The sequence below is a fragment of the Nannospalax galili genome, unplaced genomic scaffold (genome assembly GCF_000622305.1).
Source record: "Nannospalax galili isolate Female #2095 unplaced genomic scaffold, S.galili_v1.0 scaffold1941, whole genome shotgun sequence".
Taxonomy (NCBI): Eukaryota; Metazoa; Chordata; class Mammalia; order Rodentia; family Spalacidae; genus Nannospalax; species Nannospalax galili.
Genome location: NW_008344179.1, coordinates 184,542 through 203,234, shown reverse-complemented (window position 1 = coordinate 203,234; position 18,693 = coordinate 184,542). Strand labels below are relative to the sequence as shown.

Below are 18,693 nucleotides of genomic sequence, written 5' to 3'. Positions count from 1 at the left end.
GGCAAGACAAGGCAGCTGTGCATCACATGAGATTGAGCTCCCTCCCCTAACAGAGGCTGGTAGTCAAAGATGGGTAAGCTCTTCTGGGAGAAAGTCAACCTAAGACAGGGCGTACCTGATGGAAGCTATGTGCCGATGACGGGTAAGGCTTTGCTCTGGCAGAAGACAACCTAAGGCAGGCATGGTCCTTCTGTCCCAGATATGGCATAATCTGGGGTTATAAAATTGAATAAGGAAGGGGGAGATGTTGGGAGCCGCTAATCATTGAGCTGTTGGCAGCCTCGTTTACTGAGTTTGTGTCATGCAAACCAGTACTTAACCTGCCCATTCAGGAGGAAGGGAGAGCCTCACAATACCTGACCTTGAGGCAATAGTGGAAGCCTTTGATCTGACCGCTCCCTGACCTTCAGATACAGGTGGGGAAATACAGCAATTGTAACTAATTGAGTTCTTCTGTATAAAAATACAGAACTGAAATAAATCGCAGCTGCTGCAGTATTTACTGTGAGCCCTCCCAAGAAGTGTCTTTTCTGTCTCCTTTCCTTTCTTTCAATCCTCACTCCCCCTTTCAGGTACTGTCCGTTTTGGCCGGCTAGCACCGGCAATGAAGGTCAACACAAACGTGCTAAATCAAGGTAGTAGTATGCACCCTTGACATGACCTACTGAAGATAGTACATTAACCTCTGTGTTCCTCCTTTGAATAGCTCACAACCCCAGGCTAACCACACATACAAACTCCAACACTGGCACATTCTATGAAACTCCTGACCAACACTGCTGAAAACTTCTAAGATCCTGTGCAAGATAGGCAAGTTTGACTTCATATATAGAATAATTTTAAAGAGAGGATATAACTTTGAAAATCACATATATGTAAGCAAGGAAAAGCTTTTGGAAGGTCACACGTCAAATCAGCAACTAAGAACATGTTTAAGTCCCAGGTTAAGAATGGACTTCACTTCCTACTTCTGACTATTTTGTGCAAGTTGATTATTATTCTTGTTTTTGAAAGGTCTTACTACATAATCCTGGCTGGCCTGGAGCTAACTCTGTAGACTATGATGCCCTTGAACTTACAACAATTCTCCTGCCTCTGATTACAACTGCTGAGGATTACAGGTGTGTGCCACCGTGCCTGGCTTATTTTGTATAATCTCGAGTGTGTGTGTGTGTGTGTGTGTGTGTTGCTGAGAACAGATCCCAGGGCATCATGAATGCTAGGCAAGTGTTCTACTGCTGTTTTACCCCTTGCTCTAACCTGATTATTTAAATTTTTTGACTTATTTGACTTATTTTTATTTTATGCATATGAGCATTTTGACTGCATGTATGTAAGTGCACCAATGTGTGCAATGCCTGTGGAGGCCAGAAGATGCTGGATCCCCTAGAACTAGAGACATGAACAGTTGTTAGCCACCATATGTGTGCTGGGAACTGAACCTGGGTCTTCTGGAAGGGTAGCCAGTGCTCTTAACTGCTGAACCATCTCTCCAGCCCCCATAATCTGATATATATATATATATATATATCATATATATATATATTGACCTATACCTATGAACCATTATGCAACAATTACTGTTTCAATAATGCTAACCATGAATTCTAGTTTAATGACACAAATTGAATACTTCCGTAGTTCTTAAAAGACTCAGCATCTCTTAATTGCTGATAGAACTTAACATTTCTTTTTAAAACGATTTATTTGTATATATTTTTTTTAATGGTCTTTTTGAGACAGGGTCTCCCTGTAGCCCCAGCTAGCCTGGAACTCACTGTGTAGACCAGGCTGGTCTTGAACTCACAGAGATCTGACTCTGCCTCCTGAGTGCTGGGATTAAAGGCATACACCACCATACCCAGCTATTTTGTATAATTTTAAATTATGTTTATGTGTATATGTCTGTGTGTGGGTATGTGCACATGAACGCAAGGCCAGAAGCTTCAGATTCCCTGATAGGCAATGTGAGCCATTTGATGTGGGTGCTGGGAACTGAACTCAGGTCCTTTGGATAAGTATGTGCTTTTAACCATTGAGCCACGTCTCCAGACCTACATTCTTTTTTTTTTTTTTTTTTTAAAGATTTATTTATTTCTATTTTATGTATATGAGTGTTTTCCTGCGGTATGTGTATGCCTGGTGCCCATGGAGACCAGAAGAGGGCATTGGATCCCCCTGGAACTAGAGTTACAGGTGGTTGTGAGTTGCCATGTGGTGCTGATAATTAAACCCAGGTCCTCTCCAGGAGCAGTCAGAGTTCTTAACCACTGAGCTATCTCTCCAGCCCCCAGAACAGAACAGAACAGAACATTCTTGAGACTCACAGCAGTTAGAATTGGTAGTAACCCTGGGGACCATCCAGAAACAGATTAATACCAAGGAAGCTGGGAAAAGCTCAAAGACTTTTCTAGAGTGACAGAATTAGTGCTGGAAAAAGAGGGTTTTAAATGGGAATTACTGAATATAAAATTGTTTCTATTCAAAACTGGTAATTGCAGGAAATGGGCAAAATTCAGCTGAGGAAGGGAGGAAGAAAGAACAAAAGAAACGAAAAGAAAAGAGAAAACTAAGCAACCCCCAAGCAGCCCGAGCTCCTACTGCTTTGATGAACATCCTTGTGTTATATACACAAGATGAGTGCCTCTCTGAAATGATTGGGACCAAAAGTCTTATAAATTTCAGGCTTTTTCAGATTTGGAATCCTTATATATGTGGTATCTTGGGACTCAAACAAGAGTTCATTTCCATTTTGCACCTATTTCATACACAGCTTTAAGGTAATCATATATAAACCTTGTGACCCTTTTGTGCACAGAATTTCATGGTAAGGCATCATGATGGTGCTCAAAAAGTTCTGGCTTTTGAACCATTTGGAATTCAGATTTCCAGATTAGGGATACTCAAGGGCTAAGGGCCAGCAAGGTGGCTTAGCAGGTAAAGGCACTCGCTGCCAAGTTTGATGATCCCCAGGACCTACAAAGTAGAAGGAAAGAACTAATGTCCCCAAGTTGACCTCTGATCTCTACCCTCACACTGTGGTAGGTATGCTTACACACATACATCATGTATGTGCACATATACAACACAAAAACAAACAAATAAATGTAAAACAGTTTTAAAATAAAGGAAGATACCTGATGTTGACCTCTGGTCTCCACATGCACATGCACAAGTAAGTGCATGTGTGCACACACACAAACACATACATACGTGCACACAAATAAATAATAAATATAATAATTGAGGTCATTTTTAAGGCTTCTCATTTAGCACCAGCCAGTCTGTATAGTCAGAGCCTCCTGAGGCTTTGTAAAAGAGAATGTTACAGGGCTGCTCTGGCTGTTGGCTGCCTTTTCAGGAACTAGCCTAAGCAGGTAAGTTGCCTGACTCTAGGCCTGCCTAAGACAGGGTATCTGGGAGTAAGGCAAGAAGCCCAGCCAACAAGAGAGGCACTACCACCTGTCATGACAAATCCATTAATATCACAGGGCTGACATTTGTAACTGGGCAACTTACCCAAACTTTGTCTCCTGGACTCTTTTTCTAATGGCCATAGAAATATATAAAATCAACCCAATTAACACAAATCCACAAAAGCAGCCAAGGATGATGAGCACAGACTCGGTGTTGCCAGGCGCTGGAGTTGATGAGGGCGCATAATCTACCTCATCTGGAAGAAAACCAAAGCCATCAATCAGAAACATTTCTTTGAGATTCAAAATACAGAAGGTTTCTTTTCTTTTCTTTTCTTTTTTTAGTCTTTTTGAGACAGAGTGTCCCTGTAGCCCCAGCTGACCTGTCACTTGCTATGTAGACCAGGCTGGCCTCAATCTCACAGAGATTCTCCTGCCTCTGCCTCCCAGTGCTGGGATTAAAGGTGTGTGCCACCTTTACACTGACTTGTAATTATTTATTTATTATTATTTTTTATTTATTTATGTGATCAACGCATGTACGTAGTCCTCACTTTGTGCAAGGTGAAACTGCAGTGGCTGTAACTAACCACAAAACCAGCTTGACTGTGTCAGTACCCTGTATATACAACTAAACAACAGACTATAGTCCACAGATACACACAATTTTCATTGTCAATTAAAAAAAACAACAATAGCAAACTCTCTTCATGTTAGTAATAAATGCGGAAGAAACGAAAAATTAGTAGTAGTATCTGCCTTGTACACTATATTTTCTGTCTTTCTCTCCCTCCCTCCATCCCTCCCATCCTTTATTCTCAGGGTCTCCCTATGAAGTCTAGGCTGGTTTCCAACTCTCTACCCCTCATGCTTCAGCCTTTCAAGTTCCACCACCACACCTGGCTGGAACAAAGTGAGTTAAGCATTAGAAACAGTATGAACCAAAGTGATTTCTTTGCCCCTAAAAGAAATATAGAGAGATATTTATCAACATGACTTACTCATTTACAAAAGACTATCAAGAGACATTTAAACAGTATGTGTCTTCTAGTCATATGACTTAGGACACAGAAAATACCTTCTTTATGTTTTGAAGAATCGTCACATTCCTTTCTAAGTTGGGATATAATTCCAATGTTTTTCTTTTGTGCTTTCACTGTTATAAGGTGCCTCAGAGAATTTCTTTAACATGAAGGATTTATTTACTTTGCAGGCTGGGGTGGCACACAGAGCCTCACTCATTCTAGGCAAGTGCTGTCCCCCTTAGCTCTGCCTCCAGACCATAAAGTAGAGGTTTCTTCAGGAATGCCTTTCTCTGGGACATTTTTATCATTTTTGTTGTATCACTGCCCTTATGTCAATAACTTTAGTATAACTTTACTATGTTGCTCAGGCTGCACAGATGGAATCAACCAAACAATGGCAGCATCAGCATCTCACACTCCCCTTACCTTCAATTCGATTTTCACTTTCAACACGATTCCTTTTCATTTCTTTGCTGCCCTTTCATCTTGGCTCACTAATTCCTTCTTTCAACTATCCGTTTGTAAATGTCACACAGATTTGTTACTGGGAGGCAAGGAAGCCACAGGATGCATGTCTTTGCTAAGTGTGTGAACTGAATAACAAAGACACAGTGGCCAGTCACTGATGGGATCTAAAAGAGTGACATGGCTGGCTGTAGACATGTCATACATCTGTTACATGGTTACTTGTAGACAGAAGAGCTAGTGGCAAGCTTATGCTTTATGCAATTACAATTCATGTAGGAGGATAACTAAAATTTGAACCGGAATGTTAGGGAACTGTTGTTACTTAAACTGTGGTAACAGGCACCTGCACTTATTGGAGCAGTGCAAAGCAAGGTCTACCTGTAAAGCAAAGCATTAAAAACTCTCAGAGTGTATTTATTACGCATGGAGATGAAAGCTATGGTCTTAAATTCTAATTTGTTCTTTTGAAACAGGGTCTTACTATGTATTCCTGGCTGGCCTGGAACTTGCTATGTAAACCAGGCTGATCTTGAACTCACAGTGATCTGCCTGCCTCTGCCTCTGCCTCCTGAGTGCTAGGATTAAAGGCATGCAACCACCATGTCTGGCCCTAAACTCTGATTTTAAAATAAGATTTATTTTTATGGTATGTATGTGTATGCATATTCATGTAGATGCTCTCGGAGGCCAGTGGCATCAGATTCCCCTGGATCTGAAGTCACAGGCAGTTATGAGCTGCCTAGGGTGCAAATATTCTTAGCCACTGAACTATCTCTCCATCTGTAAATTTGATTTTTTAAAGCCTTTAGAATCAGACTCTCATTATCTTTGAGTTTCTTCTAGGGAGACATACCTATTACTAGTGACTATGTTCTCCAGGTGCTGAACCTACTAGCTATAGGAAGCTAATTCAGTTCCCATTCAGTACTAAAAGGGAGAGCCTGCTTGGGGTCACTGGGAAGAAGACAGAACAACTCAGTCATCTGCTCTCAAGTCTCATCTGTTACTGGGTACAAAGGCCATGTTTAGCATAGCAGGAACTTGTAATGAGTAAGTCACAGTGAGAAAGAAGACTGGGGATGGATTTCATGACAGTGGTTTAATACCAAACAACCTAGGCCAGGTTGGAGTCAGAACAGAGGTGGTCTATGCAAGCAAATGCAGCATTTGGTCCACTTGGGACATCATGGTGGTTCCTGGCCAAAGAACATTCCAGCAGCATGCAAAAGCTGGTACACATGGTTGGGCATTTAGCTCAACTGGCCAGGGCAGGGTGAGGACACTTGTTCTGTGAAAACCAAGTCACAGAGCACATTACCCAAGGGTTGAACGGGTAAAAACAAGGCAAGCAGTAGTTTAAAACAGTGAAACAAACACGGCGCACAAACAGTGCCAGTCAGAGAGAGCTAAGGATTAGCAGTACTGCCTGTCCAAAATTCAGTCCCAGGTACTTAAACAAAAGTCAACTGGTAAAGTCAAATCTGGTGTTCTGAAAGGACTAATCTTCGAGCAAGTTATCAGTGTTAATAGTAATGACAAGAGAAACCACAAGTGTGAGGGTCCTGTGAAGTGTGTTATCATAACGATCTTTATCACTGCAGCAATTCTTTCGGGTCCTTATTTTGCACTTGTTATCAGCTACCACCACACTGGGTACACTCTGGTGGTCTGTGCACTGTTCAGACTGCCCCATTCTATAGCCAACAGGTACCCCACACTCACTTTGTGCAGGAATAATTATTTTCACTGGCTCGCTGAAGGGCCCAACACCCCCTCTTGTGACCGCTGCGATCCTCACTGTGAAGGTGGCGTTGTGAATCTGGACAGGAATCTGAGCCCAGCTACCATTCTGGCCGACTTCCTCAGAAAGCTCTTTCTGAGGACAGAGGAAAAAAAAAAAAAAGGAAATGAAATACAGAGGCATGGGGACCCCACTGCCTACTTGCCCACAGTTCCTTCTGAGGGCAGTCAACCACATCCCAGGGTCAGTGGTCATGTTTCCACAAGGTTCCTTCTTCACTAAGGCCATAACAGCCAGCAGAGCTGAAGGGTGGGTCACAGGGTGGAGGTAACAACCTCAGGCCTTTCAGGCCTTGGCAAACGAGGTTCTGAAGGCATAGAACTTACAGCGACCAGTCAAGAAGTGTCTAGAACACAGATAGAAGATGCTTCCAGATGACAAGAGCAGGACTGAACCCTTGAGACCCTGTGTTTAGAAACCCCCTCGACCCAATGCCACATACTGGTACTATCCCTTGGCACCAACCATCTGCCAGTTACTCTTGGTAGGTAGGCTTCTGTTCTCTAAAGTCAAAGATATTTTGACTTAAAACTATAGATGGAGGAGAGAACGATACAATTTTTTTTTCTTTCAGCGTGACAAGTAAAAATGTGTGCATTTTTCAAAGCTTCGGTTTACTTTTACCTGTGTTGCTTTAAAGTTACTGCCATGAAACAGGAAGTCATTAAAACCCAAGATAAGAAATGTCTGGAGCTAAGTGTTCACAGACACTGGCCCCTGAGTTTCCAGACCTCCACAATCATGATACTGTCTGTCATGGGAAATGAATTTTGTATCTGGGACTAGATTTTCAAGTGGCAACTATAGAGCAGTAGGAGCTGAAATGAAGCTCTAGGAACTCATCTTCACCTCTGAATGGTGGAAATCTGATTTTAGAGTGAAACTGGACCACGTGGGGCACAGGTACTACAAGTAACTAGAAATGAACTAGGGGCATGGTTTGGTGGTAACTTCAAGTCCAGGTTATTTGGTCTCAAGCCAGCTAACTCTAGCGATGGTTCAGGACAGAGCTATCTCAGCCTCAAGAACGGGGCCGACCATTATTCATGACCAAGGGAACACCTGGGTTGGCCTTCCAGAGACTGTTTCTAAATCTGGACAGGAAGTGACCCTCAGGACCAAGAAATACCCCAGAAAAGGGATGAAAGGGGAAACAAGAAATATTCTCTCCCCCATCCCCACTTCTGGGCCCATGATACTGTCAAAGATTTTCAATTTGGGAAGATATCCTGACATCCTGGTAGTATCTTTTTAATAAATAAAGCATTTATTTGTGGCAAATCCAGCTGGGATGGTGGGTTAGTTTGTTATTCTGGATTTAATCTCAGAGCATTTTCCAGGTAATGAAATCAGATCTCTAATATGGCATTTGAATGCAACTTCCTTACTTTAAAAAAAGACGTAACAGACTTTGCAGGTCAAGAAGTAACAGCAAATCTTTGGAAAAACCACCTCTGTTTTTCTCACGGGTGTGGCATCAGAGTTAAGACCTTGGTAGCCTTTTGTTTTCAGATTATCAAAAGACTTTTTGTTTTGTTTGAGGCAGGGTTTCCCTGTAGCCCCAGCTGACCTGGAACTGGCTGTGTAGACCAGGCTGGTCTCAATCTCACAGAGATCTTCTTGCCTCTGTCTCCGAGTGCTGGGATTAAAAAGGCATATTCCATGATGCCCATTAGATTATCAAGACTTTAACAACACCAACCACTCTATAAGAATCCACACCCCTGTTAACTGCATGTAAGAACATGGCTGGTTTCCAGCCTTAAGAGGAGTAACTTCAATGAGGAAAGAACTATCAGATAATAGCTCTGTCACATGCAGTAACAAAGATGACTGACTGGCTCAAAAGCACTCAGATTCACAGACACCAAAGCGAAGCCCCCATCTTCCTGTTCTAACTTCCTCCTGCTCAGTCAGGGGCCCCCTGTGAAACTGAATGGGAGATGTAGCATTAGGAAGAGCGCCAAGGGCAGCAGAGAAGGAGCGGTGGTGGGCTCTGAGCATTCAGCCAGGCCTGGGTTCCAGTCCCTAGATCTCTAGTTCCAAGCTCTGTGGCTCTGGGAGAGCCATTCCACATTTCTGAGCTTGCTTCTCTCTACCACTAAGCCCAATCACATTGCTTCAAGGCCATAATCTCCTCTCTGAGACTTCCTTCTAATCTAAAATCTCTACCCATTACAAACTGATTAAGCCAGCATTAGAGCCATAATCCTGAAACAACAGGCCCCATAGAAACCACAAAGGTAAAAATGAACCTTAGCTGGAGTAATTCTTTTTAAAAAAAACATTTTATTTATCACTTTTAATTTTTTATGTATGAGTGTATTGCCTGCATGTAAGTGAATCCATGTCTGCAGTGCCTGCAGAGGTCAGAAGAGGGCATCAGATATCCCTGGAACTGGAGTTATGGACAGTTGTTAGCTGCCATGTGGGTGCGGGGAATAGAACCTGGTTCCTCTGGAAGAGCAGGCAGTGCTCTTAACCACTGAGCCATCTCTCCAGCCCCAAGTTTGAGTAATTCTTGGTCAAGACTTATTTATTATAGAACACTGAAGAGCCTTTAGCTTCCCAGATTACACTGTGAGTCTTTAAGAAGGAGGTTTAACATGCAATATTTTATAAACTTACTTGCTCACTGAGCTTTTTTCATGGAAGGTCCACTGACATTTTATGGAATGGGACAACATGGGAAACAACAGTTCACATTAATCAAAGGACTGCCCAATTCAGAAAAAAACTTTCTAGGTGGTTTAGACAGTGTAGCAGAGTCCACACATTGGGTCCACAGTGCTACGGATGCCTCCAAGGCAAATGCAAGGCCTTGTTTGTGTTCAGACAGCGCAAAGGTGAGCAAGACATGACCCCAACTTGAAAGTGAACACACTGGTACACGTTCCTCACCTTTGGATTTCGAGCTCTGATTTGGAAGGCAAGGGATAGCAAGAAAAAAGAACAAAAAGAGTAAAAATCTTCAGTGAGGGATAATGCAGACTGTAAAGGTTCTTAGTCTAACTGCCCACACCATTCGCACTGCAGGGGGCAGCATTCTGAAGGACACCAAGAATGCTGAGCAAGGCCAAGTGTGACTGGAACACAGTGCGGCAGGCCCAGGATCACCATCATTCATAACCCTTTCATCACCCCCGGCTATCATACATGCAATGGCTTTCACCAGAGCGAAAAGTAGAAGAGACGATCAGGCATTGGTTGGTTTTTAGACCAGCCAGGTGTCTGCCACTGGCAATCACTAATTTCTGTCATCAGAGAAACATGAAATTGCTACTTGACTGACATAGTAACATGACTGTCCTGGGGTGGGATGACAAACTGTTCAGTGTAATAACAACAAACCACCTAGAGACCTCTTCCAAGAAAGTTCTGAAATTGCACATACACACAAAATCCAACTTACTACAGTTGTACATCAGAAATTTCAAAAAGGTCCAATTTCCCTGCCTTTCATAAGAAGAAGTAGCTTCAGAGAGAACATTCTAAAAGTGGGAATGAAAGGACAAATTTGAGAGATGACGCTGTATCTGAGCTGGGTCCTTCCGAGATGAAGATAGTTCTGGAAATGAAGCAGCAGATCACAGACAGCTTAGGTCACAGACAAGTTCACTCTGCCCTGGGTTTGGGGCCCCTCCCAGGGCTTCTTTAGCTTCCTCCTTGCTCCAGTTACTGATCATGAGCTAAAAGCCTAGTTGTATCAGAGGATGTTCCCAAAGTAACTTGACCCACTCAGCCTTTTGTTGTCACAAGACTGTGGTGATGCATAAGGCACAGAGTGGGTATAATGCAAATGACCTTCTCACAGGGTGACTTGGCATCTGCAAGGAGGTGAGTGACTGGAAAGGTCACAGCCTGAACTGTGCCCATACTGTTCTCACTGTGGAGGGGACCAGTCTGAACAAAGAGCGATGAGAACACCGGGTGTGGCTGAGCATGACTATTCAGTGTGTTGGGCTCTTGGTCCACCGTCAATCATAGTTTTCAGGCTATCCTTCCTATACTTTAGTTCAAGAAGTCCCCTCTGGGAAAGAGGTTTTCATCTACACCAGGAGAAGCTCTTTAAATACACTGGTTTGGCTGGAGAGAGGACTCAGTTGTTAACACTTGTTGTACAATCGTGAGGACAGCAGTTCAGGTCCCAGCATCATATAATAAGCTGTAAATGCCTCTACCTCTGACAGGACTAACACCCTCTTCTGTCCTCTCTGAGTGCATAGGCACATGCATCTGCATACAAATATGTACATACACTCACAGAGGCACAAATAAAAATAAACAAACATAAATAAAATCTTTAAAGGGGCTAGAGTGCTTGCTGCTCTTACAAAGGACCTGAGTTTGGATCCCAGCACCCACATCAGGTGGCTCACAACTGCCTGTAACTCCCGCTCCAGGATCTGACACCTCTATCCTTCACAGGCACCCACACTCATGTACACACAGGCACACACGCACGCACACACACAATTTTTAAAAATCCCAACATATTGGTTTGTTTTTAGACCACCACCACTCACATGTCTGCTGGTAATTTTTGCCAACAGAGAAAGATGAAATTCCTACTGAATTGGACCGCAATTACCAAACCTTTACATTCCATACCAAGCATTCATTATTGTGGGAGGAAATAAAAGCTTTTCTCTAAGACAGGCAGTTGACTCCCTTAACTCAGCCCATGGAGAAATATAGTTAACTCTGAGGCACCAGACACATTTCTTGGGACAAGACTAGGGAATAGGAGGCTTCTCATTCATGGCTATGACTTAAAACAGAGTTGGTAAGCTACAAATACATGGTTATCATTTATAGGAGACAGAACAACACAAACGTCTAAGCCCTCGTTTCTTTTATTCCCATCACCAACTGTTTCCCGCACGCTGCTTTCTGATGGGAAGGAAATGAAAAATAATAAATCCCAACTGTTCCTTCAGAAGAGGCATTTTCATAAACACTGGATGATATGAGGTTGGAAATGACAAGAATGAAGCTTAGACCAGGGACTGTAGTTGTTCCTCCATCTACCACCAGGTTATATCAATGAGAAACATGACAGCACAAAAGAGGCACATTTCCCATGACCACGGTAAGAAAGGAAAGGAAGAATCAGTCCTATTAGTGATACCAGTGTATCTACCTGTTCTAGTTTGCTTTCTGTTGCTGTGATAAACACCCCCACCAAAAGCAATCTGTGGGGATTGGGGGTGTTATTTGGCTTATATTTCCAGATCACAATCCATGACTGAGGGAAGTCAGGGCAGAAACTGCAGCACAAACCATGGAGGAATACTGTTTACTGGCTTGTTCACTGGCTATGCTCGGCTGGTTTTCTTTTTTTAATATTTTATTTTTATTATTTATTTTACATGTATGAGTGTATTGGCCTACATGCATGTAAGTGCATCCATGTTGTACAATGCCCACAGAGGTCAGAAGAGAGTGTCGGATCCCCTGGAACTGGAGTTACATATGGTTGTTAGCTGCCATGTGGGTCCTAGGAATTGAACCTGGGTCTTCTGCAAGAGCAGTCAGTGATCTTAATCTCTGAGCCATCTCTCTAGCCCCCAGCTAGTTTTCTTATTCAGCCCCTTCCACATCAATCATCAATAAAGACAGTTTCTCATAGACATGGCCACAGGCCAATCTGATATGGGAAATTCTTTGAGGTTCCTTCTTCCCAGGTGACTCTAGGTTTTGTCAAGTTGACAGTAAAAACTAACAGGCATACAGTGCTTCTACGAAAATTCTATGCTGTGAAGAATCAGCATTTCTGTAACTTCTTCTCTGGGGGTGGGAAAGGCACCTGTCCGGACACTGCCCTTCCAACCATACTCAGGCCTCATTCCTCTGTTGCCTCCCCTACTTTTGCCCTGGCTTGAGTACCTACCATAGCAATTACCCTGAGACTTCATCTGACTGGAGTTCCATGTAACAAAGTCCCTGTGAGGGCACTGGATGGCACTCAGAGAGGCAGCCTCCATTTCACAGCAGCATCCCCCTTGCCTTTGGTTTGCTATTGTGAAATTAAATTAGCACTCACACTAGAGAGTCTGAAGTAAAGGGGGTCTTTCCAGCCTTAGATTATAAGGGAGGAGTGATCTAACATAGAGATGCACTATGGCCTCCACCTTAGCCAGTTTCAAGCACATACTGGTATTCAAAATAGATGTCGACAGTTATATCCACTGTCTGTGAGCAAGATAAGATATTCCTTCTAGACAGTGGCAGGAGTCAGCTGCTGATTCCCTGGCCAGTCTTTGTAGAAAATGTGGATCATGAAAATGCTCTGGGGGAAAGAAGGCAGATTTGAAAGTTACTTATTTTCAATAAACTCAATTTTATTTACTCATAAGGGAAAAGTGATATGAATCATCTTTATAATATGTAAGTCTCAAGCTGTACTCCCGGACTCAAATGCCAATGACTCCCCTGTCATCTACCAAATTCTGCTTCAGCCCAACTTTTACAACTTATATGTTAGGAACACCCCTCCCAAGGTCAGCTTTACTCCCTACCAGCTGCTCATAAAGGAGTTTTTCCCAGGCTTTTGAGTGAGTCATGATTCTCTTAAAGCTGTCTCATTATGCCTTCCCTTACATTTGCTTCTCCCACTTGAAACTTCCATTTTCATCTGTCAAAATTATACCAATCTGAGCCAGGCATGTAGCACTTGCCTTTAATTCCAGGACTCTAGAGGGACTCTAGAGGTGGCAGATTATAAAACTTAACCTCTGTAAAAGCATGAACTAATTCCTTATATTAAATCTCTTTCTGTACAAATATGTATCCTGTTGGAGCTTTCTCTAGAGAACTTCAGGCAATATGTAAACACAGATCAAGTACCACTTTTGCCAATCTAGACAGTTTACCAGAGGCCACAGTATCTTTGTACATTCTTGCTGAGTATGTCAACACATAAGATGTGACCATCTCTGGCCCTGAACCATTCTGGGGTTGGTCACGTAGGCAGAGAAGAAAGTCAGGATGGTCACATCATGGCAGTGGAGCAAACTGCACAGAGGATGGGCTTGCATGCTGCTCACTACTCATGGTGGTGAGCTCTTGGTCCTGAGATCCTCAGCTGTACAACCCACCCTCTGGGCTCATTACATTTCCCAAAAGAGTCACACCCTGGTGGGTACTCTGCTGTGTGCTATGCCATGAGTGACCAGCTGTCTTGCACTGCTTCCCTGTCTAATTTTGGCTTCTATGGAGCCATGCGAGGCTTGCCTGCTAAACTCTCTTGTCTGAAGTCTATTTACCCTTCACTATCCTGTATGAAGCCAATCATGATCCACGATGTCTTCTTTAGGAAAGAATCTTTCAAAATTTTCATGAGGCTATGAATTGTTAGGTGCTAAGTCCTGTAGCTCTCTGACTGCATGCTATGATTACCTAGATAGTTTTCAGACCTCTTCTTATGTGTGCCTACATTCTGGGGCTGGAGAGATGACTCAGTGGTTAAGAGCACTGGCTGCTCTTGCAGAGGACCTGAGTTCAATTCCTATCACCCACATTGTGGCTAACAATTATCTATAACTCCAATTCCAGGGAAATCTGATACTCTCTTCTGACCTCTGAAGGCATTGCAAAATACAGGTGCACTTACATACATGCCAGCAATACACTCATACACATAAAACAGAAATAATAATTTTTTTTTTAAAAAAGAGCCTATATCTTCTGAGGACAAGCGTCAGGTGACAACACAGGATGCATTAAGTGCCTCTTTGCTGATGAATTAGTTGATGGAAGAGTAAGTCAAGGAGTGAGAAAAGACCCCCCAAAGACTACATAGAACATTCTAACTATTCAGCCATTGCTGATTTTTGCTACATTGCTCATACCTCACTGCACGGTACCTTGCCTTGCTCAATCATAACAATCCCTTCTCCATAAAAACAAAACTTCTGAAACATAATGAAATCAGAAGGTGAAAAGGAAACGACTAAGTGTGATTTGGGGGTGCAGACTTACCAAAGTCCTGGCACTCTGCCATGTGTGAGATATCCGGTAACCCACCAGTTCCCCATCCTGCTGCTTAATTGGAGGCTTCATCCATCTGACATCCACATTATTGTTAGATTCATTCAGAAACACAGTGACGTTTAAAGGTGCTACTGATGGCGCTATAAAAGGAAGAGAAAGAAGAAAGTCACAAGGAAAATAAATACAGATATATTTTCTTCTTGGTTATCAAGGATTTGGGTTTCAAAGGTTCTATAAAAGGTACAAAAGCAAGACCCATACTAATGGTCAATTTCTATCCTCTTTTCGATTAAGGACCATTGAGATATCACACGAGTTTTGTGGGGGCAAGTTTTATTTAGTTCTGGGATTGAACCTAGAGCTTTGTGTGTGCTAGGCCAGCATTCTACCTTACTGAGCTATAGCCCCATTCCTCATATTAGTTTTTACAAGTAAGTCCTTTAGGCTGCTGAATCCTCAAGATTCATTTGCTAAGCTGAAAATGCAATAAGAACCTAGGGTAAACTAACAACTGAGAGAAAGCCTGGGAAGGAGGAGGCTGGTGTTCATGAGTTCCTGGGGAAGAAAAGCAGATAGCTCAAGCAGTGTCCTTCCATAGACACGAGAGGGGTTGGAAGTCGGTAAGGCTGACTGGGCAGCAGCTCTGTGGTACTGAGATGGGCAGGCAGGGAATACAGTTGAGCTCAGAACGAAGCTGTCATTATAAAGTCCAGAGGCAGGTTACCAGTCTGGACAGGGATAACCAGTCAGTGAGTGTGAAGTGTTTATAGAGTCATCCCTCAGTATCTGCAAGAGATGGATTCCAAGACTCCTGAAGATACCAAAGTTCACAGACGCTCCTGTCTTTATAGTCTCCCATGTGTTTTCAGTCATTTCTGAACTGCTTCTAAAACCTACCATTAGGTTTTAAGTAAATAATTGTTATACTAGATTGTTAGGGGGATGATGACAAGATGAAAAAGAAGTCTATTCATTTTCAATACAAATGCAACTGATTTTCAAGTATCTTCCATTCTCGGGTGGATTTTGAGGCTGCTGAACCCGCAGATAGACAGAGTCAACTGTGTGTTGTATAAAACAATTTAAGAAACAAGTCATGACAGTCTTTTAGGAGTGAGGATCTAGTCTACATATACTAAACTGGAACATTCCCTGCCCTTTGACCAAGCATTTTATTTCCAAGGATTTAATCTACAGATGGAATTCATTGCAGTACAATAAGAACAAAAAGGATTTAATGCAATGCACAGGCAACAATGATAAGGTACAATTTGATGCATTTTCCAATGGAATACTCACTACCCAGCCATTGAGAGAGTTAAGTACACACCATGTTTATTGATATGATAAGACAAACAATAACAAAATGACCACCCCACATTAATCGGGTGGAGAGAATAGCAAAACAAGTGCACAGTAATCCATTAAAAATATGTGTGTATGTGGTATGTGTACATGTTTATGTGTGTACATGTGTGCACGTGCACACGGAGGCTAGAGGTCAACTTTGGGTGTCTTCAAGAGCCTTATTTTTTTTTGAGACAAGATCTCCCACTAAGACTTGGGACTTGTCAAATAGGTTAGGCTGTATCAGGATTATAAATGCAATACCACCATGTCCAGTTTTTTACATGGGTGCTAAACTCAGGTTCTCATGCTTGCACAGTAAGCATTTTGCAAACAGAGCTATTTCCCCAGCCTCCATATTAATCTACTTTATAAATAAAAATAAGTGTTTTATATATGGAAGAAATAACAGCAATAGGAACAATGTATACCAAACGGTTGCCTGTAGTTGTATTTAGAAATTATGTATTTGTGGTATGTCTGAAAGAAAAGTTTAAAAAGTTTTGTGATTCTCTTCGTTCTGCCAATTTCAGGGGCAGTAATCATGAACTTCAAAGAAATGTCCACTTAGGAGATGCCATGTAGCCCACATTGTGTCTATTGAAATCAGTCACACTTTCAAATCTGTTGTAGAATTTATGGATAAACATGGTCAACTTCCTAAAGCCCCTTTATAATCTACTAGAGGATTTAAAAAGTTATAAATTCACAAGGGAAAATGAGTCAATAGGAGAGAAGAATATTCAACACATGTGGAAGCAGAAAAAGAGATGAAGAAAGTGTAACAAACTCAGCCAGTAAATCTTCCACAAAGACCTACAGAGAGGCTCAGAGGCTGAGGACCCAGGCACTACAATGGGGGCTGAAATGGGGAAGCCTGCTTGGAAATTTATTACGAGATCATTGGTCCTTGAAGTACTTCTACCTCACCACACATACGTGGCAATTTCTCCCTCAAATTTTCACAGGAAACAAGTTAGTTTATTCTCTGAGTTGAAAGTTACTAATCTTAGGCACCAGTGCATTGGTGATATGGTAACAGTGCCAACTGAAAACCAGGGAAGTACAAGTTTGTTCCCAAAGGGAGGAGGATTTCACCTCTCCCACAACTCCAATCTGTCTTTCTACACCAGCAGCCACGTTCCTATTTCTGAGGCAGGGGACAGCAGATTTCACTTCTTCAGAGTATTTAAAGAGAAAAGAAAACCAGGTTTGACACTTCGGGGTATTTGAAACAAACCCTTAAGTCATGATCCAATGAACTTACAGTGAAGCGTATATGCCCCACCCACGCTAATAGAGATCCAATCAAATTGCTGCTGGTCTTTCACTTTTCAATGGGAGCAGACAGAAGAGCAGCCAAACTGCTGAGTATAGTTCCCGGCATCTACATCAGGCAGCTCTCAACTGCTTGTAACTCCCGCTTCAGGAGATCTGAGAACGTCTTCTGGCCTCCATGTGCACACACACACACACACACACACACACACACACACACACACACACAGATAAATGAATTAGAATGTGCTCCATGAAAATAAAGGCATAAATGAATAAAGCTAAGCAGGGCAGGAGAGTCCCTGGGATAACTCTAAGGGAAGATATGAAAAGAATTATATGAAAAAATTAAAGGCAACAGAATCCATCTTCACATAAGGCCAGGAATATGTCAGTTCTCATCAATCAGACTAGAAAACCTTATGTTCCAAGAAGCATTGGTGTGGCCATGCAGAAAGGTCTTATCTCTACTGACCCTATTCTGAGCAAGGCAGTGGTCCCACCTAACAAAGACTGAAAGCAGGATTAAACTGTTTTCCACTCACTTTTGTCCTAAAACAAAGTTCACTACTTATAGGAATATCTAGCCCTGACAATGTAGAATTCTTACTGTGCAATCAAAGATTGCTAGCCATGAAAAGAAATGACTCTCCATACTAGGACTCTAAGTGAAGTGACTGAGAAATCATCCCAGAAATAATACAGATGTTAGAACAACCACATTAAAACAATTATCCTAACTATAGCCCATATGATCCAAAAGTTAAGGCATGAACTATATAAAAAGCAGACAGGCATTACAGACTGAGAGATGAAGTAAAAGATTAGACACCAAACAAGGTAAGATTACTGAACCGGAAGAGAAAGCAACAGAAACTAACCAAAGGAAAGTACAGAGAGAAAAAAGGGAGAAAATTAATGGAGCATCATTGGGTTATGGGACTTCACATGGTCTATTGTGAACATAGCTGAAGTCCTTAAAAGAGAGAAGAGGTGGAAAAGCAAAAATATTTGAGGAATGGAAATGAAGTTCAGTGGTAGAGTGTTTGTGTAATGTCAATAAGGCCTTAGATTCCACCATGAACACAGCAGGCGGGGGGTAGGAGGGAACAATGGCCAAAACTTCCCCACATTTGGTGCAAAGTACAAACACAGACACAAGAAATTCAATGAACTTCAAGCACAAAGAATGTTACTAAAATTAAGATTAGTACATTATTAAATGGTTCAAAATCAGTGTTAAGGGGGAGAAATAGGGATAGAGCACAGATTACACATAGAAGAACAAAATCAGGTTTACCCCAATTTTATGTGGGAAACAATGTAAGAAAGAAGACAATGAAACTATATATATACATATATA

At 42.1% G+C, this 18,693-nt stretch overlaps 1 protein-coding gene across 1 annotated transcript in view; it reads right to left on the bottom strand.

The window, feature by feature from the left end:
* Positions 1-18,693, bottom strand: part of Mertk (MER proto-oncogene, tyrosine kinase) — a 123,363-nt gene that overhangs the window by 24,263 nt on the left and 80,407 nt on the right. The window contains exons 8-10 of the mRNA XM_008840352.2: positions 14,694-14,845; positions 6,632-6,785; positions 3,520-3,673 (exon numbers count right to left, since the gene is read on the bottom strand). Coding sequence (XP_008838574.1) covers positions 3,520-3,673; positions 6,632-6,785; positions 14,694-14,845 — 460 coding nt within the window. The remainder of the gene's footprint in view (positions 1-3,519; positions 3,674-6,631; positions 6,786-14,693; positions 14,846-18,693) is intronic.